This window comes from Punctularia strigosozonata (genome assembly GCF_000264995.1).
Source record: "Punctularia strigosozonata HHB-11173 SS5 unplaced genomic scaffold PUNSTscaffold_6, whole genome shotgun sequence".
NCBI lineage: Eukaryota > Fungi > Basidiomycota > Agaricomycetes > Corticiales > Punctulariaceae > Punctularia > Punctularia strigosozonata.
The window spans coordinates 962,180-988,802 of NW_006767438.1; the positions used below are offsets into that span (position 1 = coordinate 962,180).

The following is a 26,623-nucleotide window of genomic DNA, read 5'->3' on the forward strand; positions in this document are numbered from 1 at the left end:
ACGCAGGCCTGAGAATACGAAACCCGGGAAATCGTCGCCGCAGGGAACTGTCCATTACACGTACGAGGTTCCGGTCGTGTGGGCCGATACGCCTCTGTAAGATCCGTCGTTGCTCATGTGGCCGTGTCAGAGGATGAAGACACGTACGCAGAGTAATGACGGACGTCATCTCGGAGGCTGTCTCGCAGGGTATGTATATAGACTAATGAGAGCCGCAACGACTAGTGACGCCATTGATCCGCTGCCCAAGGTGGGAGGTCGAAGCCTGTTGCAACGGAGCTTGGGTACCGTGAACTTTGAAGGAAACCAGTTTGAATAGACAGACCGAGCTCGCCGAGCTCGAAGTTGACTGAGTATGACGTGACGCACACGTCCTGTGAGGAAGCATGCAGTGTTGCGGCAATGCTACCCACACAACTGAGCACCCGGCAAATCGCGTCAGTCTATCCGAGTTCGACGCAGCAGCGGAAATAATGCACGGAGGCAGTCGTCGCGTCATCGCGCTCAAAGCGCGAGGAACTGCCAGCTTTGTGGCGAGTAGGACTGGTTAGGAAACCGGGGGCCGCATCTTCACCGAGGATGAACGTAGGCGGGTCTGTCGATCCTATCCAGGTCTTCATGTAAGGACACAGAGGGGCAGAGCTCTGAGAGTACTCCCGCGCAGCCACGTGGTCACGTGGCCTGCGGCCAGTATGTAGGTAATTTCGCCCTTGCGACTCTTTGAGCGACATCCACGTCTTGTTCAAAGCAGGCGCCGTCCATTCTTTGCTGGTATACGAAGGGCATAAAAGCCAGGATCCGACGAAGTTCACACATCAGTCACATCAAGCTTTTGCCAATGAGGCCGACTAAGGAACCGATCTCTCTGTGAACATTAACAACGAGGGAAAACTAGGATACTATCAATGTCCCTGTGCTTTGAAGCTTGCTTGACTCCCGCGGTTATACACGACACGACGTGACGGCAGCACAGTACCACCCACTGGCAATCACGGAGGCGCAGCACATCCGGAACCACCAACACTCCTTACTTTGCCCCTACAATCAGACGACAAGTGTGGATCAGAAACCGATGACTATGAACGGAGAACACTCACGAGTTGCAGCGAGGTGGGATTCGGCGCTCACCGGCCGGGATACCCATAGCAGGCGTGCATCTGGAAAAGTGGGTGAGTTTTTCGATACAAATACTTTCCCGAAGTGTGCATTACATCACAATCAGCCAGAACGCAAGTCTGGTGAACAGAGCAGTGTTCATTTCGGCAGGAATAATGGTCGCTGACCGAAGTTACGACTGACAATGGAAAGGCGGACAGGAACTGTCTGTATCTGAAAATGATACAAAGCGTCGCACCTTATATCTTCTGAGCAGCACTGTTAGTAGCTGCAACCTTCAACTACGATGAGTCAAAGCCCGATGGATCACTTACGTGGCTTGAAGGCATTGAGCGGGTAGGTATACCGAGTGGGAACGTTATGGACACTGATTAATACCGTTGATGCTGACTCCTGGGTGCGCTGAGAGTAGCCGCCTGCATAGCATACATGGCCGATTTGGCAGTGCTTGCGAGCTTTATATATACGCGCAGTGCCATCTAAGCCGGAGGAACGCCCAGGGTGTCCGTGTGTGTCGGCTGAGCGCTCCGTTTCAACATGGAATTTGATCCTGTAGGTTAGTTCACAAGCTGCGCGCTCAGTTCAAGTTTTATGGTCGGGCGACGGTCATTGATGGAGTGTGGCGGTGGTGATATAGCCATGACAAAACTATAGGTATAGTGCCTTTGCGCAGACGCGATCAGTGTGCCGTGAAGGATGAAGGGAGCCCGCAGATCCTACTCCGAGCGCATCGGAGAAGCACACCATATCGGACATGCCGCAAGGGAAGGAGCAATTAGTGCAGAAAAAATGTGGTACATGCTCGAGAGAGGGCCTCCACGCATTGCTGTGATCGCGGACTCCGATAAAGCTCGGATGAGGCAGGAGGCGCGATCACGTGCAACCGTGCCTTGGATAATAGGGGCCATCCAACGCGAGGCCGCCTTTCATCGCTTCCTATTGCTCGAACCACTGGTGGAATCTGCTATGGCCAGAAATAACAAACGCTCGAAAAGGTCCAAGCATTATATTGATCCATTGCAGTTAAAGCCTTTCGTCAGTGCGGCCGAACAGGACGCGTTCTACACGATCATAGCCGACACGGGCGGAAACTGGGACATCATAGTCACCGTGCTCTGTTCCTACTTCGAGATCCCGCCGCTGACAAAGCGACGGGGACTCAAGCAGATCCACGAGAACTTTGAAACGCTGTATGGCCGCCTTGATGCTGTGTACAAGGTATACGAGGAGGAAGGGAAGGAGATGGTGCTGGGTGGCATTATTGGAATCTTCGCGAAGATGTGCTCCGACGCTCTCCTTCGTGACAAGCTGTTTGAGAAAGGTACGTCTGACATGCAGAATTGAAATCTACAACACTCACATGTTTCAAGTCTTCTCTTGAGGATGATGTCTCTCCTCGATTCCGACGTATGCCGGGTTAGTCCACCCCTTTGCCTGACTCTCGCCACGTTATTAATGTAAATACCATCAGCACGTCGTCCTGCTGTCGCTGGCCAGCATGACCCATCTCTCAGGTCATCATACACACATCCAGATCGCTTGCTATGCCCGGAGGCTCGTTGATCTCGTTAAGACACGCCCAGATGACGCGAAGACACAAGAGCTATGCATAGTCGTCTTGGGGCACGTGGTATCAACCGTGACTTTGGATGGAGACAACGCGGTTGAAATCCTCGAGGATATCGATATCACGGAGACAATCCGAGTACTGCTCGAAGCCGCCCGAAAGCCAAAAAGTTCCGCCTATCTCATCAGCCATGCGTTGCTTCTCATCCAAAACGCAACGTGGAACTGTCTAAAGGCGAGAACTGGCGCATATAATGCATTATGGCACGCAGCTGAGGCCGTGTTTGTCAGGAATACGAGAAGAATCCATCCGCGAGAAGGTTTATCACCGCATTCTTGCGGAGTGACGATATTAGCGCCCGAGCTGGAGCCCTCGGCTCACTCATACGTTTGCACGCTCATGCAGGTGAAGATGACGCGCCCAAACATAACTCTGAGGTTTTCGAAGCCGCGATGTCCTCCCGCGCCTGGCCTCCTCACATCAACGATGCCTTCATGAGGTATGGTCCAACGAAGTGTGAAACCTTTATCATGTTCAATGCCATGAACGAGAATCAAGCTCTCCTGTACGAGACCCTCTGCGACTCCCCGGATTTCTACGCAATCGGTAAAAAGCTGGTACGATCTCATTCTCGCTCGTGTATAAAGTCCTTGCTCACACTCACCTGCATAGGTTAACGTCATATTAGCTACTGATCTCGACTCGGATGCGGAACTGGAGGATGACGGGACGTGGTCGCCACCGTTCAAAATGTGGTCGGACGTTCTGGTATGTGCGACGAGCTCGTTGTTTATCTGATACTACCTGACAGGATATTGTCGGAGCCAGCTCATCGCCGCAAAAGCCATCCGAGAGAAGGGGAAACGAAACGAAGCGTACTTGGCGGATATTCTCGAAGTCCAGTACTCCTTCCTACGCCAGGATGTCCTTAAGTTCTTCTCCCGAGCTCGAGACGCCATTTCGCGGCATCCAGACGTCGCCTTCTTTTACTACATTGCCAGCTTCGCCGCTGAGCGGGAAATCGGCTTGCGCTACGCGAAGAAGGGCCTGCGATGCACGAAGTCGCTAACTCGATCGGTCAAGCTTGGTCTACTAGAACGTAGCATCCGGCTCGCCGGTAACATGGCCCTGTCAGTGCTGAGTCTGTCACATACGCACACGGACAGATGGAAGGAAGGGATCGCCTATCTCGCGAGCGCGTCGGAGGATGCCAAGACGTTTTTGACCGACTCGCCCCCCGATGCCACGAATTTTGGGACTGTTGTGGATTGGTATATCCTCCTGACGCTTGCGCTTATGGGGAAGGAGGCGAGGTCAGATTTGAAAGACTTTGATGTGAGCTCTCAATTCAGATTATGGAATATCAGCTCACGCACACCCAGGACATACTCGAAAGGCTCCGACTCAACGAGGATGTGATGCGTTATATAGGGACGTCGGAACCCAATTCGAAATTGCGCCTGACGCGAATGACGGTCTTCCGAGACTACGTTGCCGCCCAGAAAGAATGGGGTGACCTTATACGGCATTTCGACGCCATCTCGGAGAAAGGTGCCGGCATCGATGAACGGGGGCTCATAGATCCACAGGGTGTAACGCACGAGCTCACGTCGTGGCTTGACGAGAAGCTGCAGCTCGAGGACGAAGACCCTGATTTCGACCCAAGGCAGGTTCCAACGCGTGTGCGGCCTCAGGAGGTTATGGGCAACTCTGTCACGTTGTACCGATGCAGCAACTGCGGACACCCGAGTGCCGTGCTTAAGAAGTGTGGGGGCTGCAGTACCGCCAGGTGTAAGTAATGATTGAAGCGTTATTTTGGACCTGATAGGCTCATATTCTACACTTGCGACTGCAGATTGCGATTCGTCGTGTCAGAAGAACCACTGGAAAGCCCACAAACCTGTGTGCAAGAGGGCATCATGAGATGTCTGTCACCACTACAGGCAGTTCCTCGAATGTCTGTTTACCTTAGCTGTAGTTTAATGATACTGACGCCGCTCTGTCCCATGTCTCAACTGTAGCTATATACGTGCCGCTCATCATTCTGTATTCATCCACATTTGACGTCACCTTTCAACGACGATCCGTCCAACTACTAATCCACTTACACCGTGGTTGTTGATGGGGGGATATTGCATGTATGTGCTAGAAGTATTATTAAACGTTCCGCTCTAGTTCGGCGGTGCAGGCTTCAGGGCGACGGATGCAGGTCCGTAGCACTGGCCCGGGGAAGAGGAGAACGCGAGCGCGTATATTACGTCAGCGCTGGCATACGCGTCCTTGGGGTCGCGTAAGTGCTTCCGCTACCACCAGCACCTTACTGATCTCACATACTTCCATTGGCTGCTCGCTCTGGTCATGTCTGTAGCGGCACAAACACACACGACGCCCGCAGGGATCAGGGCCTACTACCAAGCGAAGATCGAGGCCGCCGAGATCACCATCAACCAAAAGACGCAGAACCTGCGGCGGTTAGAAGCTCAACGGAATGCCTTGAACGCGAGAGGTGTGTTGCGCCGAGACTTGATGCCCGGGGCTGGGGCTGACGAAGGATGTCAGTGCGATTGTTGCGGGAGGAGCTGCAGCTGCTCCATGAACCGGGGAGTTACGTCGGGGAGGTGGTGAAGGTTATGGGCAAGAACAAGGTGCTCGTGAAGGTGCAACCCGAAGGCAAATACAGTGCGTATACACCACGTTGCCTATAGCTTGCACCCCAGAGCTGAACAGCGGTCGCCCGTAGTCGTCGACATCGACTCCGAGATCGACCAGGCGACGCTGACGCCGACCCTGCGCGTCGCGCTCCGGTCCGACTCGTACACGCTGCACAAAGTCCTTCCGAACAAGGTGGACCCGCTCGTGTCGCTGATGATGGTCGAGAAGGTGCCGGACAGCACGTACGAGATGGTCGGCGGGCTCGACAAGCAGATCAAGGAGATCAAGGAGGTCATCGAGCTCCCCGTCAAGCACCCGGAGCTGTTCGAGGCGCTCGGTATCGCGCAGCCCAAAGGCGTGCTGCTGTACGGCCCGCCCGGGACGGGCAAGACCCTCCTCGCGCGTGCGGTCGCGCACCACACCGACTGCCGCTTCATCCGCGTGTCCGGCTCGGAGCTCGTGCAGAAGTATATCGGAGAGGGAAGCCGGATGGTCCGCGAGCTGTTCGTGATGGCGCGCGAGCACGCGCCGAGTATCATCTTCATGGACGAGATCGACTCGATCGGCAGTTCGAGAGGGGACGGCGGGTCGAGCAGCGGCGACTCGGAGGTGCAGCGGACGATGCTCGAGCTGCTGAACCAGCTTGACGGGTTCGAGCCGTCGAAGAACATCAAGGTCATCATGGCCACCAACCGGATAGGTGCGTGCACCGAGACTTGAAAAAGTCGGGAGGGCACCTACTGACGCTCTCTCTCTTCCGTCCGCCAGACATCCTGGACTCTGCACTCCTCCGACCAGGTCGTATCGACCGAAAGATCGAGTTCCCGCCACCAGGCCCCGAAGCCCGCGTGGCTATCCTGCGCATCCATTCACGGAAGGTGCGAACTGCGTTGCTTATATCACTCCTTATGCAAGCTAACTGGGGAACTGTGAAGATGTCATTACAACGCGGAATCGACCTGCGATCTTTGGCGGAGAAGATGGGCCAATGTTCCGGTGCGGAAGTCCGCGGTATATGCACGGAGGCCGGTACGCACAATCGCACTTGTTTTCCATCCTACAGATAACTGAGAAAACTGTTGAAGGCATGTACGCCCTTCGAGAACGGAGACAGCACGTCACGCAGGAGGACTTCGAGTTCGCCATCGCCAAGGTCAGAGTCATTACCACGCGCGTACATTCGAAGGCATTACTGATGCACTTCGCAGGTTCTCAAGAAGAACCAGGACAGCAATACGTCCGTCAACAAGCTCTTCTCATGATTGAAGGTATGGTCGGCTGGGATTGTGGCATGTTGGTGGGCCCTGTACAGAATTCTTACGTTGTTCGTCACGGCAATACGATTTTTTCTGAAGCCTTCCATTGCTCTTCTCTGCGGCCTGGCGGGCAGGCGGTGCTCGTTCATGCCAGTGTCCCGGGATGTTGTTGTACCGCTCAAGTGGGTGTTATACAAAGGTATACAAAGGTAGAATCAAATATAAGTACAGAGCGCGAAGCGTCCGCGTCAGTATGGATAACATCAACCACGAAAAGCGACGCGATACCCTATTTCAGTCCCAGCATCATCATACGCTGCCCTTCAGCGCGACGATGACGAGGCTGTAGCCGTCCTTGAACGCACGTCCGGCTTCGCGCCTCTCCGCCCGCTTCTGCTCGCGCGCGTGCCGGCGCTCGCGCTTGTGCCGCCGTCGCTCCTCCTTCCTCGCCCGCTGTTCCATCCGCCGCTCGTGCTTCGCCGCCCGCGCGCATTCGCGCTGTTCCTTCCGAGCCGCCTTCTTCGATGCGGAGTTGCTGTTATTGCCGTTGTTTGTAGGATGGGTGGAGGCGGAGGAAGAGGCGATCGATCGGTCGTCGTCCGAATCGGAATCCGAGTCGGAGGAATCGTCAGAGTCGGAGTCGGAGCTGGAGGAGGAGGAGGCGAACGAGGAGGCACGGTGGCGTAGTACTGGGGCGGGCGGGGCGAGTTCGCCTGGAGAGGCGGACGTCGAGGAGGGCGAGTCCAGGTGCACTTGCGAATGCGAGGAAGCTGCGGCGGTGGAAGAGAGGTGGGCGGAGCCGGGTTTGAGTCGCTCGGAGCCTTTGAAGAGGTAGACTTCCATCCGGCGTAGACCAAAGAAGCGCTGGTGGATGAGTAACTGGATGAGGATGTGTCATGAACGAGGGCGTGGAGAAGAACACGTACGTGGTTCCACGTGAGGATGATCTGCATGACGAGCCGCTCTTGCTCTTGCTTTAGCAGACGCTCGCGCTCCTTGGTCGGCTTGCTCCCGAAGAGCTGCCAGCCTTTGCCCTTGCTCGTTTCGGGCATGGGCACCCACGCGCCCCGCGCGCCGAATTCCAGATCGCCCAAGAATCTGCGATGGTGTCGTCAGCCCGGTTCGTTCGTAGGTGCAGCCAGCAGAAGCGATCGACGAACCTCCGCCAGTCCGTCTCGCGCACGTCGTGCGTCGAGAACGGGTGCGCGGTCTGGCGTGCCGCGAGCGACTTGGGCGCGGTCAACGGCCAGCCGTGCTCGAGCGTCTTCTCCTTCGCGTACAACCAGACGGTCTCGAACGGCTCGTAGCTGAAGGCGGGGCTCGGCATGCGGCCGAAGCCCACGGGTTCCGCGATCCCGTTCGGAGAGAGGTCGAGCACGCTCCTAGTGTCCTCCTCCTCTTCTTCGGGTACCTCGTGCACGCGGACTACCGGGAGGGCGGCAGCGCGTCGGCTGGGCCCGCTGGCCGCGACGTCTTTCGGGCCGGGTGAAGGGAGCGGGGAAGAAGAAAAGGAGGCGGAGACGTCTTTGTCGGTCGGAGGGGGCGGGAGGTCGCGCTCGCGCTCGCGCGCGAAGGAGGCGATGATCTCGTTGTAGGACGGCGGCGGGAGGTCGGTTGGAACCTCGGGTGCGTAGGCGGAGTATGCGGGGACCGCGACGGAGGTGTGCCGGGCGACGCGCACGGACTGCGAGCGGTACTCGATCGAGTTGCGGGTGTAGAGCAGCCCGGACGGCTTGGATTCCAGCAGCATGTCTTTCGGATGGCAACAGTAAACAGCGGGGAGGGGGGCGAAGTGGATGTCGATGTTATACCGCTTGGCCTGCGGGCGGTGATAAAGCCTGCGGGAACCGGCGCACCATCTTGAGCTCGACGGGGCCCACGGCGAGCATGCTGTGCGCTGCGCGATCGTGATGGAAGCCAATGGGCTATGCACTGATAGAGTGGGTCGTGGCGGGGATGCCTTTTATGGTAAAATGACGCGCCAGATCCCGACGCTGCCGGAGTCACCGGGCCGAATGTTCCTGTTCTCGCAAGCCAGTGCTCTACATGAGTGGGCTCATCCATGCGTCGAACCTTCGCAACATTGTCCAGGAACTCTGGCATCCATGCCTACTATCGTCGATCGGCGTTTGCCTGGGCGGACCAGCCAAGAGATAGCAGGAGTGGATTGAATATAATACATTCGAACGATATGATGGGAAGACGGCTGCCCTGGTCCGTATTTCGCCAAGTTTTCACGCCCTGACCGCCGTCGTCGCCCTATGCTTCACCTTCGGGATCTCCGTCGCTTTCGCCTTCTCGTATTCCTCGTCGGACAGCACGGGCACCAACTGAGGGCCCTCGTAGTTGAAGACCTATCTGACCTTCAGTTATCCATCGTTCAACGGATACAGCAGGCAAACAAACATATTGGTGGAACCGGGTCGGGTTCGTCAGCCTCCACGCTTCGTCTTCGCTGTGCTCAGCGAACGCTCGACGATCCCCAGCGATTGCGCGTGACTGCATCTGGACGATGCCCGCACGCACGTAGCGGATCTTCTCTACGATCTTAAGCTTCTCCGGCATGCCGAGATCCGTGTACGGAGAGCTGGGTCCCAGGACGTATGCCAAAGCTTCGACGTCTTCGACCGCCATCGACGCGCCAGAACCCCTCATCTGCAAGCGCGCCAATGAAAACGTCAGAAGATACGCGCAAAGAATTACGAAGCGACGGGAAACGGATTTTTACGAGGCAACATCGGATGCGCGGCGTCGCCCAAGACGATCGTCTTGCCCCCGCGTCCCAGTACGGCAACGGATCTTGGTCCCTCAGCTGCCACAGCCTGCAGTTCTCCGCGAGGTCGAACAGCCTCCGGAACCTCGGCGCCCAGTCCTTGATGTACGCCCTCATCTCGCCGAGATCTCCCTCCTGCCGCCAGCTCTCGGTCGCGTTCCCGACGAGGTCGGGCACGATGAAGACGCAGTTGAGCTCGGCGAGGCCGCGGCAGGGGCAGCACGCGAACGCGATGTCTCCTTCCCGGACGATCGAGAGGCAGCTCTCGCTCACGAGCGGGGCAAGCTCCGGATCGGCCAAGACGGGTTTGCTGTCGAGGGCTCGGCGTGGTAGATCGTTTCGCCAAGTACGCATGACCGGACGAACGACCTGAGCCCGTCGCAGCCCAAGACGACGTCTCCTTGCAGCACTTCGCCCAGAATGGTTGCTCCTTGCAGCACTTCGCCCAGAATGGTTGATGGCCGGTGCAGAATGGTTGATGGCCGGTGCAGAATGGTTGATTGCGTGCAAGCTTTTGAAGACCACACGCGACGCGACGCAACCTCTACTGGTCTCATCTCTTGATATATAGAGGCCAGGTTGATGATCTGACAATACTATATGGCTCATTGCGTTATACGGTTTCAAAACTCCCACTCTCAACCAGACTTTGACTCCTCAATTGGCTGCAAGACCTACGAGTGTTCCGCATGGTCCGAATTGCGCCAATTGTCAGGTATCATAGGTGCGAGGGGTATATATCTACCAGTCCGCTGACGAAAGGACCGCCACTCTCAGTCGGGGCAGAACTGCACCTCGATGCCGTGGGAGGCGGTGACCGTGGGCACTGCGAACGGCGGCGACTGTCAGAAAAAAAGCAACCGGTCCCCGTGTCATATCAATGACTTACGACCGGGTCCCTTTCCGTACTCCGCGGTGTACAGCGCGCTGCCGTTGAACGTGAAGTTGATCACGCTATTGTTGTAAGACTCGTCGCCGACCGCGGGCCCGTTCGCCACGATCTTGATGGCAGTGACCTGCGCGCGAGGAGGGCGTGGCACGTTTGTAAGTATAAACACCGGAGCACGGGAGAAGGAGAAGGTTCGCTTACGGAACCAGAGACGCCCGTGTTCCAATTGTCGACAGCATCCGACTTGACCGAGGTTCCGTTCGAGTACGTGACGATGCCAGTGATGTTGATGCTGCCGTCGCACTCGACGTTGGAGACGCTGAACGACGTCCCCGTGATGGGGATAGTCTTGGTCTTTCCGGCGTTCTTCGAGGTCACGCTCACGTTGTAGGTCGTGTGGATGTTGGCGTTGACGTCGACGGAGACCTCTAGCAAGAGCATCACTGGGTCAACAAAGAAGGCCCACGAATGGAGGAGTCGCGACCAACCAGGAGCATCGGTAGACCACACGAACGGGGTAGCCGACGTGTTCACCTGTAGCCATCTCGCGTCAATAACATCACGCAGCTACCCCCTGGACAAAAAATATACCGAAAGGAGGACGTTCGAGTTATTGTAGCCCTTCAGACGATACGCTTCCGTAGTGTACTTGCCCTCGAGCTCGACGCCCGTCTGGTCGGAGTCGAGGTCGTACCACTCGCCCTGGTACTCCTCTTGGAAGGTGGCGCCGGGCGTCGTCGACGTCGGCGTATCGGCCTGGATGTACCAACCGAGGTAACCCCGCCGCGCAAGGCGGCGGCGGGGAGCTGCAGATGCGGTGGCGCAGGCGGCGAGCAGCGCGAGCCAGAGGGAGGGGCGCATCGTGTGCAAATGCAGGTCCTGCTACGATGTGGTTGACGAGGCACGTTTATGTATACATTTGATGTCGGAAGCGACCGATTCTTGTCGTCGGGGCGTTTGATTGTTCCGCGTCGCAAGGGCCGTCTGCTCGCCGGATGGTCTCCGGCAGTGCTGGAAGCAGTCTCATCTGGAAGATCATGGCACTTGGTGACCGGCTCGGCTGAGGATTTGCAACAGCTTTAGCGAAACTTCCGGCTCGTGTTTTCTTCATGCAGTGACGTGCTATCCGAGCACTAAACGCTGATACTTGAGGATGTCCGTTGTCTAGATGCCGACTCCTTGATCTACGAGCAACCGGCGGCGATGATCAGATGGTAGGTCTTCCGCCGTCCGACCAGCCGCGGAGACCATGCGGAATGGATCAGTAACCTCCGTATTCTCGGGCATAAGGATGCCGAACACGACGCGACTACAGCCTCGCGACCCCGGCACGGAGACGCATTTTATGGTTGGCTGACTTGTGGAAGTTGGTGACCAAGAGAAATCCTGGAAGTTGCCGGATATCAACACGTGCTTCCCGACGTGGCGGTGCCAGCTCCTCTAGGCAGCAGACTGACAGTGACTAGGCTCGTCCACTGGTCTACAAATGCTTTAAACGCGCTCTTAGTGCTTGACCTGGGTCTGGTATTTTCTGCTGGGAATCGGAATGGGACTGTGCTTTGCATGCGCGCAGCAGGTGAAGGCGCGCCCTCAGGCAGGAGGACGGCATGACGAATCCCGCGGGCGAGATGGCCGTTATTCACACACACCCTGAGACCAATGGCCATAGCAGGGAGATCTTCGGCGTGTGACGGGCAGCGGGACGAGATGGTATGAAGCACAAGCAGAGTTACCAACACGATCCATCTCATGGCTCTGATCAGACCAATTGCCAGACCGTCTATTTAGCTTCCAGTCTCGGACCAACATCCCTGTGTGTAGAGCGCACGTACATTGAAGAAGTTACACACCCCGACTGACTGATATGCATAGCTGAAGATCACATATTCACCAGCTGACTGGATAACGTCATAAAATGCCCCACGGCTAGTAGCTTCGGCCATCTTTTCTTCTCATGATGCTTCACTCATTTGGAATTGGCTTGCTCATCAAGAACACGGCCCCTACTGGGATAATATGACTGGGGTCACATCCTATCCTTCTCGTCGCGTTTCGACCCACCTAGCCACCGACGGTGCTGGTCTCGAGAGTGAGCTTCGTTGTCTTCTTCGCGGCACCTCCCATAGTCGCATAGTTAAAACACAAAGCAACATCGATTGAGCAACGTCACATCCTCCCGCGAGAGGCCACCATACCTCTATCCAAAGGCATGTCAAGTCTCCATGTTATTGTCGTTGGCGCCGGAATCTGTGGGCTCTCGGCTGCAACCGCTCTTCGCCCCCATCATCGTGTCACCATCCTTGAGCGCTCGTCGTTGAACGAAGAAATTGGCGCTGCGATTACTTCTAATCCTCCGTGTACCCGAGTCCTTGAGAGCTGGGGCTTCTCCTTCAAAGAAATCAGTAGTCCCGTTCACAGAGGGATCAAACAATACACACCGGATGGGCAGATCCTCCGGATGATGGAGAATAAGCAGTATCAACACGGATATTATCTGAACCATCGCATTGATGTCCATCGGCGTACGTACTCCTTGCTGTAGGAGCTTTGTATCCCATCTCACGTTCAAGCATCCGATGTAGAGTTAAAAAAGCTCGCGCTTGACCCTGACCGGCCTGGTGCGCCCGCAGATATACGATTGGGTGTTCGCATCCGCGCCATCGACTGCGAGAGCGCCACTGTTACCCTCGAATCCGGGGAGGAGTTCCACGGCGACGTCATACTGGGCTGCGACGGTCTCAAATCATTCGTCCGATCCTGTATACTTGGCGACACAAAATACCGCGCCGAGCCTTCTGGCCTCTCGGCATACCGTTTCCTGTTAAACAGCAAGCCGATCCTAGCAGACCCCGAAATAGCTCCATTCGTCACCGACAGCTGCATCTCTCTCGTGCGCGAGAACGACAGAACTTTTGTCTGTTATCCTTGCCGCGGCCTGACAGAGCTCAACTGCGTTGTCGTCGTACCCGATCTCATCGGGAACGCCACGGAAAGCTGGAGGCAAGAAGGAGATCTGAATGAAATGAAGGACTCCGTCAAGAATTGGGCGCCGAAATTCCACAAGTTGCTGGATCTCGCGGACAGTTGTAAGCTGTGGCAGCTGCGGGACCAGGATCCCCTGCCGTACTGGACGCGAGGCAAGGCGATCGTGCTGGGCGATGCCGCCCATCCCATGATGCCCCGTAAGGCTTCCTTGATTGCGTTCCTAGCTCGGACTCGATCTCTGACGAGAGAGAGAATAGATCAAGGGTCTGGTGCGTCCATGGCCGTGGAGGATGTCGAAGCTTTGACGTACGTCCTCGGACCTACATCTCCATACAAAGATTATAGCTTGGAGGACAAGCTGAAGATCGTGGAGAAGATACGATACGTCCGCGCGAGTATCGTTCAGCTCCACTCAAGAGCCATTGCGGGTGACGGACGGGGAGGCGGTGAGGCGCACAAGATGGATCCGACTAGGTTCTTCCGATATGTGAGTTTTGTGCCGTCATGATACCTCATGCAGTTTGAGCTCACCTGCCTGCTTGATAGGTCTTCGAATACGAAGGACCCCAATCAGTATCCGTCCTATCAGACGAGGAATATGAACTCGCGAAAGCTACTCAAATACCGAAGGTGAAGCATAAAACGGTGGCAACCGGTGCATGACTTGCAACACAATCACGCGACTAAAAACGCCGCAACGGGGATTCTATAACTGCACACCAAAGTGAAGTATGAACAAACTATAAATACAGTTACGTGCACGCATGGTGGTAACATCTCCGCGACACGGGTTCGTCGATAAGGTTTCCAGACCACCGATATCTCTGTGAAATCCATAGAAATCGTCAATGCTCCTGCGCCAACTTACGGAATTGCGGTGCTAGCATGGCGAGAAGGGCTGGCAGCGCAACCTTCTACACATTCGATCCTTTGCCTGCTTTCAGTACCATGGTGCCGAGCGAGTTGCATTGGATCGTGCTGGCCGATATGCCTGTCCCAGCTGCAAACAGTCAGCGCTCCATTCCGTTGTCTTCTCGGAAACGATACTCTTCTCGGTCCTGCACCCTGACGATCATCAAAAACATACCGATAACCGTCCCCCATTGCGTCGCCCCACCGCGACAGGGGAGTAAGCCATGGCACTTAGGGGAGATACCGGCGCTCGAGCTCACCGGTCCGCGCTATCCATCGAACCATCCTGTCCTTTGGTTGTGTGATTGCTTCGCACGTTCGTTCTCTTGCAATCGTGACTGAATCACGCGAACCGGTATCGTGAACGCTTTCGATAGAAAACATTGAAGGAAAGCGGTGTTCATGAATGAGTGAGAGTGCGGGGTGGTGAATCTCCTGCACCAACGGGTCCTGATTGTCCAGCGCGTTGCTGCAATAGCGGATTCGACATCCAACATACGGATGGCGATATGATCATATGTGCTCAGCAACTTAGTCGGGTGCTTATGTGTATCCTGCCTCTGTGGATGACTCGATCTGCTCTCCATGGTAGCAGCCATCGGAAACCCGGATGCGATTGGCGCGTTGCGTATCCGATGAGAAGACGATAATGAGAACGAATCGATGGTTGCTCGTTACCCGATCGACCTTGTAGGTTCAGTCTGACGAGCGGGATGGGCATCTGTGTAATAGGGCGGCGAAGAAGATCCGAGTAGACGGTTTCCTAAATAGAGAGCATAGCATCCAAGCTATGGGCATATGCGCGCGACTCGACCGAGCTGAGCGATGGTCATCTTCGGGTGTCTTGGCGAGACCATCAAGTGCTATAGCTATGTGAGTGACGGTTATACCACGATCTCTCTGGCATAATGCCCGAGACACCGATTGAGGACAACGCATTTGACAGTCCAAACGGGACCGGGTATCGCACGCCGAGCGTATGCGACGAGAAGAGGATCGGCCGAACGCAGCTCGATCTCGTCGGGGACCTTTGAAGCATTCTTCCAAATAGCTCCGTCCTTGGGCCAGTACGAGTGCGGTGAGACCCGTAGCGTGATTCATCCCGGAATCGCTCCAAGTCGTCGGGCCGGCTCACGACGAATATGCGCGAGTGTCATGGATGCGGGGAATGTTACAGCAAGTTGGATTAGATGTTTCAGAGCTGGACATTTAGAGACTGCTAAGTGGGAACAACAAGACTTCACGTATTCACGTGGCTGGGGCCGACGTTCGCATCTTCTTCGTCAACGCATTTTTTCCCCAGATTATCAAGACGGGCCAGCAAAGCCCCTGCGTCCCCTGCGCGGTCCCCCGCGGCCTCGCTTGTTATTATATCGACCCGAGTACCCGTTACCTTGATGACCCCCTTCAGGGCCAGGATATTGCTCCGGCGGGCCCAGCCGTTCTCGAAAGCTAGAAGTATAAGCCGGCTGTTGCTGCTGCTGCTCCTGCGTTTGCTCGCTAGAGCCTTCGTCCCCCATGCCTAACCTAGATAGCAAAGACGGATTCCGTTGCGCAGCGGGACGCGTAGACGATTCCGTTGAGTGTGGAACGCTAGTGTCTACCGCAGTCAGGGGAGTACTGGCCGGGGCGTCCGTCCGCCTGTCGTAGTTGCGCCGGATCTTCACCGGCCCGCTGGTCTGTGAGTTAGTGTTCTGGTACGAGTCATTTTGTGGAGCGTTCGCCGGTGGGGGAACGTCGTTGAATCGGGAAGAGCGGGAATTCGTTTGAGGTGGAGGCCTGTCCCAGGATAGCGGGGTAGTGCGCTCATAGCCTCCGTCGCGCTGGCGGAACACTTCTATTAGCGAGGATTCATCTCCGGTACGCGAGAGAACCACGTACCGTCTCCCTCTGAGCGTCACCATACTGACGAGAAACACGATTGCCGTTGTTGAAGGTCGTGCTCGAGTCCACGTCTGATTCCTTGCGATCATCAAAATGACTGGGGCCTCTCCTCTGCAGGGGCGCATCGTCAACGTCCGGTCCCTTGCCATCACCGAAACGACTAGGGCCCCTCCTCTGCATAGGCGGCGCTTCTCTCCGATTTTGGTATTCCCTCTGGTTTTGCGACTCTCTGTGGACTTGAGCATCTCTCGGAATCGGTGGTTCCCTCTGGAATGGCGCATCTCTATGGCTCGTTGCGTCTCGGTTCGTGCCGTCGGCAGTCCTCGCGTTACTTTCAGATCTCGTCTCGGGAGGTTCGCGCTCGGCGGGAGCATACAAGGACCCCACACTGCTGGCCACGGACGTCGTCTCTCTGGAGATTGGCGGAGGCGTGGCCGCCCGGTCCGAGCGATCGTAGGCCTGAGCCGCAGGTGGAATGCGATCGCGAGGGGCGTATGAGTCTTGCGGAGGAAGAACCTCCAGCTGAGGGGGTTCGGGGCCCCAGCGCGTACGACGCTGGAAGTACAATGGTTAGCGCCAGCAGGTGCGGATGTTCCGGGGATGGACGAACCGGACGGGGGGCTGTAACGTGATCGAGGGGCACAGAGGGCTGCTTCCCGTCAGACAAGCGGGAAGGCGGGCGGTTGGGCAGCATCTGCAAGAACGGAATCAAATCAGTCAGAAAAGCAGGCAACGCTATCCGAGGCGACGTACGGGGTTCGTGGACGCGGACAGCGATCTGTGACGTCCACCGCCTGAGCCCGAAGTACGAGGTCGTTCGGGCGAGCGATCGGGCTGGGTAGAAGGTGCCCTCTGTTGATTTCTGAGTTTCATTGATCACAGCGCAACCTTGGTAGAAGCATACCTGCGAATAACTGTCGCTCCGAAGAGCAGGAGCAGGAGCAGGAGCAGGAGGAGGGTAAGCGGCCGTGTCAGTAGCCTCCCAGCGCGTGGGCACGGGGCCCAGGGACGACGAATCGGACCCGCTGCGGTACTCATCCGCGCCACCCCATCGGCGTTGCTGAGGAAGGGCAGCAGTGTTCGCACCAAACATCTGAGTGTCTCTCGACTGCTGCTGCTGCGGCAAGGGTGGGGGGTTCCGAGGCACCAAAGGCGGCACACGCGGAGAGCTCGAAGGCTGCGCGGCGAACCATCAATCGAATAGCCTCAACGGACAGGGAGATCATAACGTACCATCGACGGCTCATTACGGTATGCAGAGGCTTCCATAGATCGGTCTTGAGCCCGATCGTACCTCGTGTCCCTCATAGGTGGTAGTGGGGCCCCCGGATCTCTATTGGGGAACGGCTGGTTCGGCCCAAGGGGAGGTACCCAGGGCGCTTTAGGTGGAACATGGGGCGCAGCGTGTGGAAGGCCAGGCGCATCCGCATATCGATCGGTTGGAGGGCGACCAGGCGCATCGGGGTACTGGTTGTTCGGCGGACGGCCGGAGACATCCGGATACCGGTTGTTCATCTGGCGGCCAGGCACGTCCGGGTATTGGCTGTTTGGCATGCGACCAGGCGCATCCGGGTACTGGTTATTCGAGTACGATCGGTGCTGCATCCTCGGCGGTGGCGGCAGCTGGGGCGGGGATTGGGGCTGGGGCGGCACCCGGGTCGCACGCGGTCCCTTAGGCGGGTCCCCTCCTGCACCAAACTCGGGCCTTGCCGGCTCGCGCTCGCGGTCGGAGCGCATGCCGCCCCCACCTGCGCCGTAGTCGTCGTTGTAGATCGTGCTCGCGCGTGACACTGGCGCGGACGAGGGCGCAGGCGGATCGACGTCCATTTGGTCACGGTCCTGTTCGCGAGGCGTTGTTTGAGGCCCGGGGTAGGCGTTCCTCCCCGTCCATCGAGCGGTTTCCGCTTCCGGTTGCGGGGCACGGTCACGTGAGCCATATGGCGCCGCCTGTTCGCGGTACGGAGGGGGCGGGGGGGCCCGCTGCCTAGGTATGTCGGGTGGTGGCGGTAACACGCTGGTCTGGTCTCGGTGTGGCGGCGGTGAAATATCCCGGTGTTTCGACACGTCCCGTCTGGCATTATGTAAGCATGAGAACAGAGGGACAGGTATGCGAAGATACCTATCGTAGCGACCCTCTGATGGAGGCGCCCAGGGACCAGCCGTATGAGTTTGTCGGAATCGGTCTTCCTGAGGCGGGAGCGGAGGCCGCTTGCGAACATTTCGTCCCCCGGCTGCGCGACGATGAGGAATGGGGTCAACGATGACTCCAGGATAAGACGAGCTCACGATGATCCATAGGCGGGGGTGTCGCCGCCTCAAACTCCACGTCGATAGGCCTACGGCTCGGGGCAGAGTCTATCGGGGCGTCGTTCGTCCTCCTACGCTTGTACTCGTTCTCAGGGCTTGTCCTGGGCGGCGCGGCTTCGTCGGGCCTGGGTCTGAACTCTTGAGGAGGAGGCGGTCGCTTTGGTGGGTACGCATCCACGCGGCGCGATTGTGGCCCGTCATCTTGATATCCGCGAGAGTGTGGAGGAGGGACGCCTCGAGGCGGCGGCGGCGCGCGGGCCTCGCGATCGGCATGGCGTGGCACGAGGTTGTTGTTGTTCCCGTTGACGTCGTTAGCGAGCGGCTGCGGGGGGCCGTAGCCGGATGGCGCACGCTGGAAGTCCGGTCGCACCGGCGGAGGCACTTGCGGCGGGGCCACGGGGGATCGGGGTCCTAGATGAGGCAAACAGAGGGAGAGGACAATGCGTGAGGGCGCTGAACATCACACGCAGAGGGCACGAGAAGACGGGCACGAGAACAAGAAACAGAGCGCGGCAAACACGGGATGTCCATGATCGTCGACGACATGTCGAGCAAGGAAGGGGGCCGTACCGCCGGCAAGACTCCGTTCGAACACAGGGGCATAGAGAGGAAGGCGAGAGAGGGCACTGCAGGATAGGCAAAACGTACTGGAGGCGGGCCAACGGCCGTGATCGTTGTTGGGCACGTTTTGGAGGCGTTCTTCGTAACGGTTTGGTGCGGCGCGGGAGTCAGCGCCGTTGGGCCCAGTGTACGCTCCACGGCGGGTCAAGGGAGACACAGGCCGCTCTCGCCTCTGAGATGTTTGCTGGACAGCAACTCGGGGAGGCGGTTCGCCTCGAGGCGTCCACCTGCGGTCAGTTTCTAGTTCGGGCTCGGTAGGAAACCGTTGGGTCTGGGTATCCTGCGAAACGTTATCCGGTCCCCATGGGCGACGGTTTGCCTTTGCGTCTTCCGCAGATACCAACATCTCAGAGTGCTCGTAGCCAGAAGGCCGCTGGGAACGAGAATCTCGCTGTCTGGATGAGTAGCCATAGTCTGCTTGCTTAGGCTCGCGGGCCGGAGCGGGTCCTTCGCGCGAGCGCCAGCGCCGATCTTCGCGAGACGGCGGCGGCGACAAATCGCGACCGTCTCGCGCGTCTCTTGCTCTCGAGCTGGGTGGCTCCGAACGATCAGATGGTTTTGTGCGATGATGGGGCTCCTCCCGGTCCAGAGAGCGCGACCGGTCCCGCCGCCGTCCGCGACCTGTGCCTTCATCCACGATGCCGGAGCCCGGGCGGTCCCACGTCGACTCACGCGTCGCCGTGTTGTAGTAGTACACCTCGTCCGGCCTGCCGTTGCGCGGGCGCCGGACCTCCCACTCTGGAGGCAGGGCCGCGTCTAGCTCGTCTTCAGAGGCTGCGGCGCGACCGTTGCGGCGCTCGTTGCGGTCCTTGCGCTCGCCCATCGGCTTTGCGTGCGGGCGCATGGTGCCGCGCATGGATTCGCTGTCGGGCGGAGGGACGACGGGCGCGGCGACCGGCTTCGGGGGAAGCGCGTGCGTGAGCGTGTCCGGGGGAGGCATCAGCGTCGTGGTGCGACGACCATTCCGGCCGCGCTCGTTGCGCGGGCCTCCCGAGCGGTGGGTGCGATCTCCGTTACCGTAGCCCGAGCGGGAGTCGCGCTCGCGCGAGGGCGAGTGCTCGTGAGGCGGCGACCGGGCGGGCGCTTGTTCGCCGCCACCGCCGCCTGCTCCTTGTCCTCCTTCCGGCTCGTCCTGCGCCGACTGGCGGTCTGCGTCGCGCGGAGCGTTAGCGACGCCGCCGCTGGTGTAGTTGAAGAGGCCGTAGTCCATGTCGTCTTCGTCGCCGCCGACGGACACCGCGTCCTCGTCTTCGCCTTCTTGCGCGCTCCCGCCCGGGTGGCGGGAAGAGTCATCATACTCGTGCGGCGCCATCGAGCCGTCGTCATCGCCGGCGCCCCAGTCGAGCGCTTCGTGATCGTCGTCCATCATGTTGGTCGGTGTTGAAGAGAGAGAGAGAGGGCAGATGGGGGGATGGAGAGGACGGTGAGGCAGAAGATGGCGCTTTGAGCTGAGGCGGAGTCTGAATGGGCTATGAGGCTCGTGGCTGTCCCTTGTCGCCTCCTTCTTGTACTTTCCGAGCCAGCCCCGTTCTCTTATAATACTCTGCTTCGCTTGCTATCGCGCGGACAGCATTCGCAATGTCGATATTACCCGTCAACAGCCATCCTGGCAGCGTGAACGGACACGCGAGCCCACTGCAAAGCCATGCGCCGGCATGGACAGCGAAGAGCAGAGTACCGCTCATCTTCAAGAGGCTCACCCGGATCCAATCAATGGTACATATAAACAGCAGCCAAGTGTTCCTGGCAACTATCGCGTCTTATGCTTGAATGGGCAGGACTTTGAGCTCGCCGCCTGGCAATTGACATACCTGTGCATAGCGCCCAAACGCGTGTCAGTCCCCTCTCCGTCCTCTCCAAGCTATATTCCAATGCACGCACTCATCGCTGCGCTAGGTACAAAAACGTGTACTTCCACAAACGTAAGTCGGTCTATCCTGACTATGGACCCCTTGCTTTACTCAGTCAACTGCTGCAGAAACGAAAAATACATGGGCGAGGGATGACCCAGCCATCATGGTACTTATATCGGCATGCTTGGCTGGTACGTAGCCTCCGAAGCTTTCAGTCATCTAGAGATCAATCAATCAATCTTCATACCCAGTCGCCGGGATAGCATGGGGAATAGTATGGTACTCCGGCATAGGAGCCGGCATCGAACTGGCAAGCGTCATGATCCTACGAGATTACCTCCTCGTCGGCGCCATCATGGCCACCATACTATGGTCCGCACCTAGCCCCAATCTCGAACCGCCTCTTCCCGCTAACCTGCGATTCATCCTTCTGACAGGGCGATCTCGAACCGCCTGCTCCTCTCTCCTCCCTCGCACTCCACCCCGGCCGACTCGCGCGTGGAGTGGGCGTACGCGTTCGATGTGCACACGAACGCGTTCTTCCCGATGTTCCTGACGCTCTACGTTGCCCAGCTCTTCCTCGTTCCGGTCATACTCCGGGACAGGTGGGTGTGCCTCTGGGTGGGCAACACGCTCTACCTCATCGCGTAAGCCCCCCTTCGCTCCCCTTCGTTCGTCTTCGACAGGGCGCTGAGTCTTTCCCTTCGCGGACGTTATAGGTTCACGCAATATATCTACGGCGTGTACTCGGGCCTGAAGGGTACGTTTTCCACTTCTCTTGACCCATGTGGTTCAAAGGTTCTGACTTTTCCCATGCCAACAGCCCTTCCGTTCCTTATCCGCACCGAAATCCTCCTCTCACCCGTACGTATGCCTACCATCAAGGCGCTCGATCAATGGAGCTGACCGCCCATTGTCCCAGTTGTTACCGCTCTTCGCGAGCTACATAGTCTCCCTCGTCGGGTTCAGCGTAGCAAAACACGTACTCAATAACTACTTCCGATTTTCGTAGCCCCATATGACTACGTACACAGCAGGTTATTCATGTCATATAATATCATTTCACATTTGCATGAGAGGATCATTTTTATGTTCGACTAACGACACGAAGAACGCAACGATACATGGAGAAAGGTGACTACCGACGACCGCGATAACAGAAGGATGCTATATGAACAACTGGAGTCAGCAACGACGCTCACTCATGAAGCTCGGTCCGAAGAAGGGAACGGAAGAAATCAGAGAAGCCGATGTTTTCATTGTCCCCGCCACGCGAGCCCAAGCCACCGCCTGCGGCCATAACGGACGAAGACAGCAACCAGGTGAACACCAAAAGACGGGGCAAAAGTCAAAGAATGGATGAACTTGGTTTCGTCTTGTCGGTCGACGTGCTACAAGCAAGAGGCGGCACTCACTCGACTGGATACGAACAGGACTGCTTCGAGATAGACAAAGTATAGAACCTGGGGGTGTGCGTGTTAGCTCGAGAATCGACACGTCGAGAAGAGACGGATGAGGATCAGAATGATAGTTTTTGGTATAAAGGTTGTCCACAAGGAGATATGCTCTCGCTTTTCGGAAGCAGAACTGATATGGGATCATCATGGAAAGAAAATGCGGGAACATCGACTCACCGAAAGTTACTTGACGCAGTTGGCGCAGATCAGAAGCAAAAAAAAACGACGACAAGAACAGTGAGGGAGAGAACAAGAGACGAAACGCGGCGGAAGAAAAATACTCAACGGCTATCGATATTTCACGTGACCGAATGAAGGAAAACCGCGTTTTTTTCGTCGCATCCTGCGTCTCGTCGTGGATGTCCTCTGGCTCGCGCTGCGATTGCATCTTCCGTTTCGTACTGACATCCCTTCGGCCGCCTTTTCCATGTAACATATATGTGAGTACGCTTCCGGCGATTGCTTTTTCATGATGATATCTATCCATTTTTCGAGTTGGCGACTTTTACTCAGAGAATGAGCCCGAACTCCAACATGCATCACCAACTGACCCCTTCCTATCCTTCGCTCTTTTATGGTTCTATCTCGACCTGCCGCTCATACGTCTATCTTAAAGGTAGCCTGAACAACCCCCGTAGTTTATGCGGTGCGACTCCGTCTCTCCGCCAAATCCCAACGCGGGGTCCTCGTGTAGATACCAATTTGACGGATGACGGACAAGGGAACGCACACACTAACCTATGAAGGACCTGGCTCCTCTCGTCGTACTCCATTCTCGTGTTCTCACTCGCTCTATCAACCGCTCCCCTCAAGTTCTATCAGATCCACGCGAGTCCCTGGTGGCTGTTGTCGTATACGTAAGTGTCCCTTTCCTCCGCACATATATTCGTTCTGTCGAGGACGAGACAAAATACAAATTGACAAGCATATGTCCGACAATTCATGACGGACTTCATTTTGGGTCTGAGGCTTTCCTTCATGTTTTTCTCCGTCGTTGTCGGATGAACGCTGACTGAAGCATGCAGGGTATGTCTCAAGCTGCGTGCTTATCGTAACAGAAATAGTATCTCGGCCATGTACATACTTGTCTCCATAAATATACAACATGCCCGACCGAGCGCGTAACTCACATTGAGATCTCCCGAGCTTTGGTGTGAACGAACACTGCCTGTGCATCCGGCCGCACTTCTCCATTCTGCAAAGCCATGCGCCTGCGGACGCAGTACCGCCAACACTAGGCCAAAGCTATAGAAGCTGTTGCTCGCCGTTGCTGTTGCTCCCTACAAAGCGGTCGATTATATAGGTTCGGCGAGCAGTGGAACGCCTGATGATCGCGACGCGCCACCTGAGGCCCCGTCAAGAGAAGAACATCGCTTGCCCTTGACCGCCGCCCTTCTTTTCCCTCTTTCTTCTCTCCCTTCTCCCCCTCGTCTATCATCTGTCTGGCTTCGACGAAGGTTGCTCAATAAGCCTTGTCACAATCGTAACGACGAGTATTCGACGGCAAGGAAGAGACGATGAGCAACGGCGGCACTCAGGCAGAGCACATCCGGCGGGTGATTGAGAACATCAGCGACAGGCCGCCCATCCCAGAAATCGACTTTACGCAGCACACCCTCGACGACGGCATCACGGTCAGCACCCAAGAGCGGGTCGTCAAAGATGTGCGTAGCAATGGTCATTGGCTCCCCCGCACCCGCATCGCCGATATCCGCGTCCGTACGAGACTGAAAAACCCTTGCCTGCCCAGGTCCAAGCGCCCGCGATGTCGGTCCCGACCGACGCCCAGTTTTACTCGCGCCAGGACCCGAACAAACCCGACATCGCGTTCCTCAAGAACCACTTCTACCGCGAAGGCCGGCTGACGGAAGAGCAGGCGCTCTTCATCATCGAGAAGGCGACCGACATCCTCCGCGCGGAGCCGAATCTGCTTACTGTGGATGCGCCGGTAACAGGTGCGCGCGCCCCGCGTCCATGCTTGCGTGTGATCGGCCGATTGATGCTACAGGTGTTTTGGCAGTGTGCGGGGACATCCACGGGCAATACGTGCGTTCTACCTTATCTCAACTTTGTCTCGGATTGTTGAATGCTGAATGGCCACAATGCTCGTGTTTTAGTTCGACTTGATGAAGCTCTTCGAGATCGGTGGTAACCCGGCGGACACGCGATATCTCTTCTTGGGCGATTACGTCGATCGGGGGTACTTCAGTATCGAGGCGAGCCCGCTCTCTTGCTGCCTACATCTCTCTGCATTTTCTTATCGTCTCGCTCTCTTCAGTGCGTACTGTACCTCTGGTCGCTCAAGATCTGGTACCCAAACACCCTCTTCCTCCTCCGCGGCAATCACGAATGCCGACACCTCACGGACTACTTCACTTTCAAGCTCGAATGTACGTGGGCCTGTTCGCAGTCTGACTGATCGTCAGGGCGCATCTGACGTCTGAGACCATAGGCAAACACAAGTACTCCGAGCGGATATACGACGCGTGCATGGACTCGTTCTGCGCGCTACCCCTCGCCGCCATCATGAACAAGCAGTTCCTCTGCATCCACGGTGGTCTCTCGCCCGAACTCAACACCCTCGACGATCTCCGTAGCGTATGCGAGAACAGGCAGCGAACCCGAATAACGTATGGCTAACTTGAATCCATGTAGATCGACCGCTTCCGGGAGCCGCCCACCCACGGTCTCATGTGTGACATCCTCTGGTCCGACCCGGTCGAGGACTTTGGCCAGGAGAAAACAACGGAGAGCTTCGTGCACAACCATGTGCGCGGCTGCTCCTACTTCTACACGTACGCCCCCTCCCTTTCGCGATGCGTGATCAAAAGCGAAAGCTGATGGCGGCCCAGATACCAAGCGGTCTGCAACTTCCTTGAGCGGAACAACCTCCTCTCTATCGTCAGGGCACACGAAGCGCAAGATGCAGGGTAAGCATCCTTCCATAAAACAGACCAGCGTCAGGATGAGTGACGGGGAGATAACGACAGATACCGCATGTACCGCAAAACGCGAACGACGGGCTTCCCCTCGGTCATGACCATCTTCTCCGCGCCCAACTACCTCGACGTGTACAACAACAAGGCGGCCGTACTGAAATACGAGTCCAACGTGCTCAACATCCGGCAGTTCAACGCGAGCCCGCACCCGTACTGGCTCCCCAACTTTATGGACGTCTTCACCTGGAGCTTGCCGTTCGTGGGCGAGAAGAGTGCGTATCTGACCTCTTGCCATCCTCATGTCGCTGAACAGCATCGACGGTCGACAGTCACGGACATGCTCGTCGCGGTGCTGAACTGCTGTAGTAAAGAGGAGCTTGAGGACGCGGTGGAGCCGGTCGTCTCCGAAGCCGCACCCATCGACGAGTCGCAGGAGCGGAAGAAGGTGATCAAGAACAAGATCCTCGCCGTCGGCCGCATGGCGCGCGTCTTCGCCCTCCTCCGGTGCGTGCCCCCAGCTTTTTTTCCCCCTCTCCTCAACCTCGTCTTCACTCCTCACTCACGCCCCAACAGAGAGGAATCCGAGCGCGTGTCCGAGCTCAAGAGCGTGTCCGGCTCTGCCAAGCTCCCGCACGGCACGCTCGCGCTCGGCGCGGAAGGGATCAAGGACGCGATCAAGAACTTCGAGGACGCGCGCCGGTCGGACATCGAGAACGAGCGGCTGCCGCCCGAGCTCATCGACGCCGACTCGGACGAGGCCAAGGCGCGGCTCTCGCAGCCGGCCTCGCCCTCCGCCGCGCCCGCCGAGCCCATCTCGTCCCCCGCGCTCGCCGCCGCGCTCTCCGAGGTCGCCGGCCCCGGCCCCGCGGGCTCGGCGGCGTCGCCCTCGACCGGCCCGGCGACCCCCGCCTCGCCCGTGACGCCGACGAGCCCGGGCCCGCTCTCGGCCCCGTTCCGCGGGGCGGGCCACCGCCGCCAGGCGAGCTTGGGCACGACGATGACGAGCCCGAGCACGCGCCGGCGTAGCCTCGAGAGCACGATCAGCCTCATCAAGGAGGTCGTCGACGGCGGGGACCCGGCCGAGCCCGAGTGGGAGAAGCTCGCGGACAACGTCGCGACGGGCGAGAAGGACGCGGCGGCGGCGGCGGCTGGTGCAGCACGATGATTTTTTTCTTTCATCTATCGCGGCTGAGAATTCCGAGTGGGTCGTTGACGGATGTTATATGGGTTGCCCGTGCCCCCCTTCCCTACCTACCCTCCCCTCCCCAGTTTCCTGCTTTCCCTCTTGCAATTCGTTGTATCATAAGCTCTGTGGATGGTGATTCGGTAAAAATGTGAACGATGGATATATGACATACGCGACTTGTCTCGGAAATACGAGGACTGGGAGTTCTCGATTCGAATGATCGCAT

General features: G+C 57.4%; 9 protein-coding genes across 9 annotated transcripts; 5 read left to right on the forward strand and 4 right to left on the reverse strand.

The window, feature by feature from the left end:
• Positions 1 to 2,082: 2,082 nt before the first annotated feature.
• On the forward strand, positions 2,083 to 4,482 carry PUNSTDRAFT_68270 (uncharacterized protein; the record flags this gene model as incomplete). The annotated part of the gene is given in 7 exon segments (XM_007383660.1): positions 2,083 to 2,441; positions 2,487 to 2,532; positions 2,588 to 2,909; positions 2,960 to 3,300; positions 3,356 to 3,451; positions 3,512 to 4,018; positions 4,036 to 4,482. 7 exon segments carry the CDS (start codon positions 2,083 to 2,085, stop codon positions 4,480 to 4,482), a joined length of 2,118 nt encoding a protein of 705 aa, XP_007383722.1.
• A 559-nt stretch (positions 4,483 to 5,041) lies between these two features.
• On the forward strand, positions 5,042 to 6,597 carry PUNSTDRAFT_67284 (endopeptidase; the record flags this gene model as incomplete). Its single annotated transcript, XM_007383661.1, has 7 exons — positions 5,042 to 5,189; positions 5,243 to 5,362; positions 5,403 to 6,035; positions 6,104 to 6,213; positions 6,271 to 6,364; positions 6,421 to 6,488; positions 6,544 to 6,597. The coding sequence occupies 7 exons, from the start codon at positions 5,042 to 5,044 to the stop codon at positions 6,595 to 6,597; spliced, it is 1,227 nt and encodes a 408-aa protein (XP_007383723.1).
• A 303-nt stretch (positions 6,598 to 6,900) lies between these two features.
• Positions 6,901 to 8,480, reverse strand: PUNSTDRAFT_44496 (uncharacterized protein; the record flags this gene model as incomplete). The annotated part of the gene is made up of 4 exons (XM_007383662.1): positions 6,901 to 7,470; positions 7,518 to 7,689; positions 7,752 to 8,410; positions 8,448 to 8,480. 4 exons carry the CDS (start codon positions 8,478 to 8,480, stop codon positions 6,901 to 6,903), a joined length of 1,434 nt encoding a protein of 477 aa, XP_007383724.1.
• A 345-nt stretch (positions 8,481 to 8,825) lies between these two features.
• Positions 8,826 to 9,225, reverse strand: PUNSTDRAFT_113573 (uncharacterized protein; the record flags this gene model as incomplete). Its single annotated transcript, XM_007383663.1, has 2 exons — positions 8,826 to 8,945; positions 8,998 to 9,225. The coding sequence occupies 2 exons, from the start codon at positions 9,223 to 9,225 to the stop codon at positions 8,826 to 8,828; spliced, it is 348 nt and encodes a 115-aa protein (XP_007383725.1).
• Positions 9,226 to 9,791: 566 nt separating this feature from the next.
• On the reverse strand, positions 9,792 to 11,248 carry PUNSTDRAFT_52434 (uncharacterized protein). The gene is made up of 5 exons (XM_007383664.1): positions 10,845 to 11,248; positions 10,742 to 10,787; positions 10,455 to 10,681; positions 10,254 to 10,380; positions 9,792 to 10,190 (listed from the first exon to the last, which is right to left on the reverse strand). The coding sequence occupies exons 1-5, from the start codon at positions 11,112 to 11,114 to the stop codon at positions 10,138 to 10,140; spliced, it is 723 nt and encodes a 240-aa protein (XP_007383726.1). The 5' UTR covers positions 11,115 to 11,248; the 3' UTR covers positions 9,792 to 10,137.
• A 1,214-nt stretch (positions 11,249 to 12,462) lies between these two features.
• On the forward strand, positions 12,463 to 13,901 carry PUNSTDRAFT_134204 (FAD/NAD(P)-binding domain-containing protein; the record flags this gene model as incomplete). The annotated part of the gene is made up of 3 exons (XM_007383665.1): positions 12,463 to 12,775; positions 12,836 to 13,725; positions 13,785 to 13,901. 3 exons carry the CDS (start codon positions 12,463 to 12,465, stop codon positions 13,899 to 13,901), a joined length of 1,320 nt encoding a protein of 439 aa, XP_007383727.1.
• Positions 13,902 to 18,389: 4,488 nt separating this feature from the next.
• On the reverse strand, positions 18,390 to 20,331 carry PUNSTDRAFT_113575 (uncharacterized protein; the record flags this gene model as incomplete). Its single annotated transcript, XM_007383666.1, has 2 exons — positions 18,390 to 18,663; positions 18,986 to 20,331. 2 exons carry the CDS (start codon positions 20,329 to 20,331, stop codon positions 18,390 to 18,392), a joined length of 1,620 nt encoding a protein of 539 aa, XP_007383728.1.
• A 154-nt stretch (positions 20,332 to 20,485) lies between these two features.
• PUNSTDRAFT_102577 (UNC-50-like protein) lies at positions 20,486 to 21,850 on the forward strand. Its single transcript, XM_007383667.1, has 9 exons — positions 20,486 to 20,678; positions 20,741 to 20,796; positions 20,859 to 20,884; positions 20,941 to 21,006; positions 21,067 to 21,187; positions 21,253 to 21,462; positions 21,535 to 21,575; positions 21,639 to 21,679; positions 21,738 to 21,850. The coding sequence occupies exons 1-9, from the start codon at positions 20,541 to 20,543 to the stop codon at positions 21,825 to 21,827; spliced, it is 789 nt and encodes a 262-aa protein (XP_007383729.1). The 5' UTR covers positions 20,486 to 20,540; the 3' UTR covers positions 21,828 to 21,850.
• A 1,575-nt stretch (positions 21,851 to 23,425) lies between these two features.
• PUNSTDRAFT_143662 (Metallo-dependent phosphatase) lies at positions 23,426 to 26,563 on the forward strand. Its single transcript, XM_007383668.1, has 11 exons — positions 23,426 to 23,936; positions 24,023 to 24,227; positions 24,293 to 24,318; positions 24,390 to 24,488; positions 24,551 to 24,662; positions 24,725 to 24,870; positions 24,928 to 25,067; positions 25,125 to 25,202; positions 25,263 to 25,483; positions 25,541 to 25,715; positions 25,785 to 26,563. The coding sequence occupies exons 1-11, from the start codon at positions 23,790 to 23,792 to the stop codon at positions 26,374 to 26,376; spliced, it is 1,941 nt and encodes a 646-aa protein (XP_007383730.1). The 5' UTR covers positions 23,426 to 23,789; the 3' UTR covers positions 26,377 to 26,563.
• Positions 26,564 to 26,623: the final 60 nt, after the last annotated feature.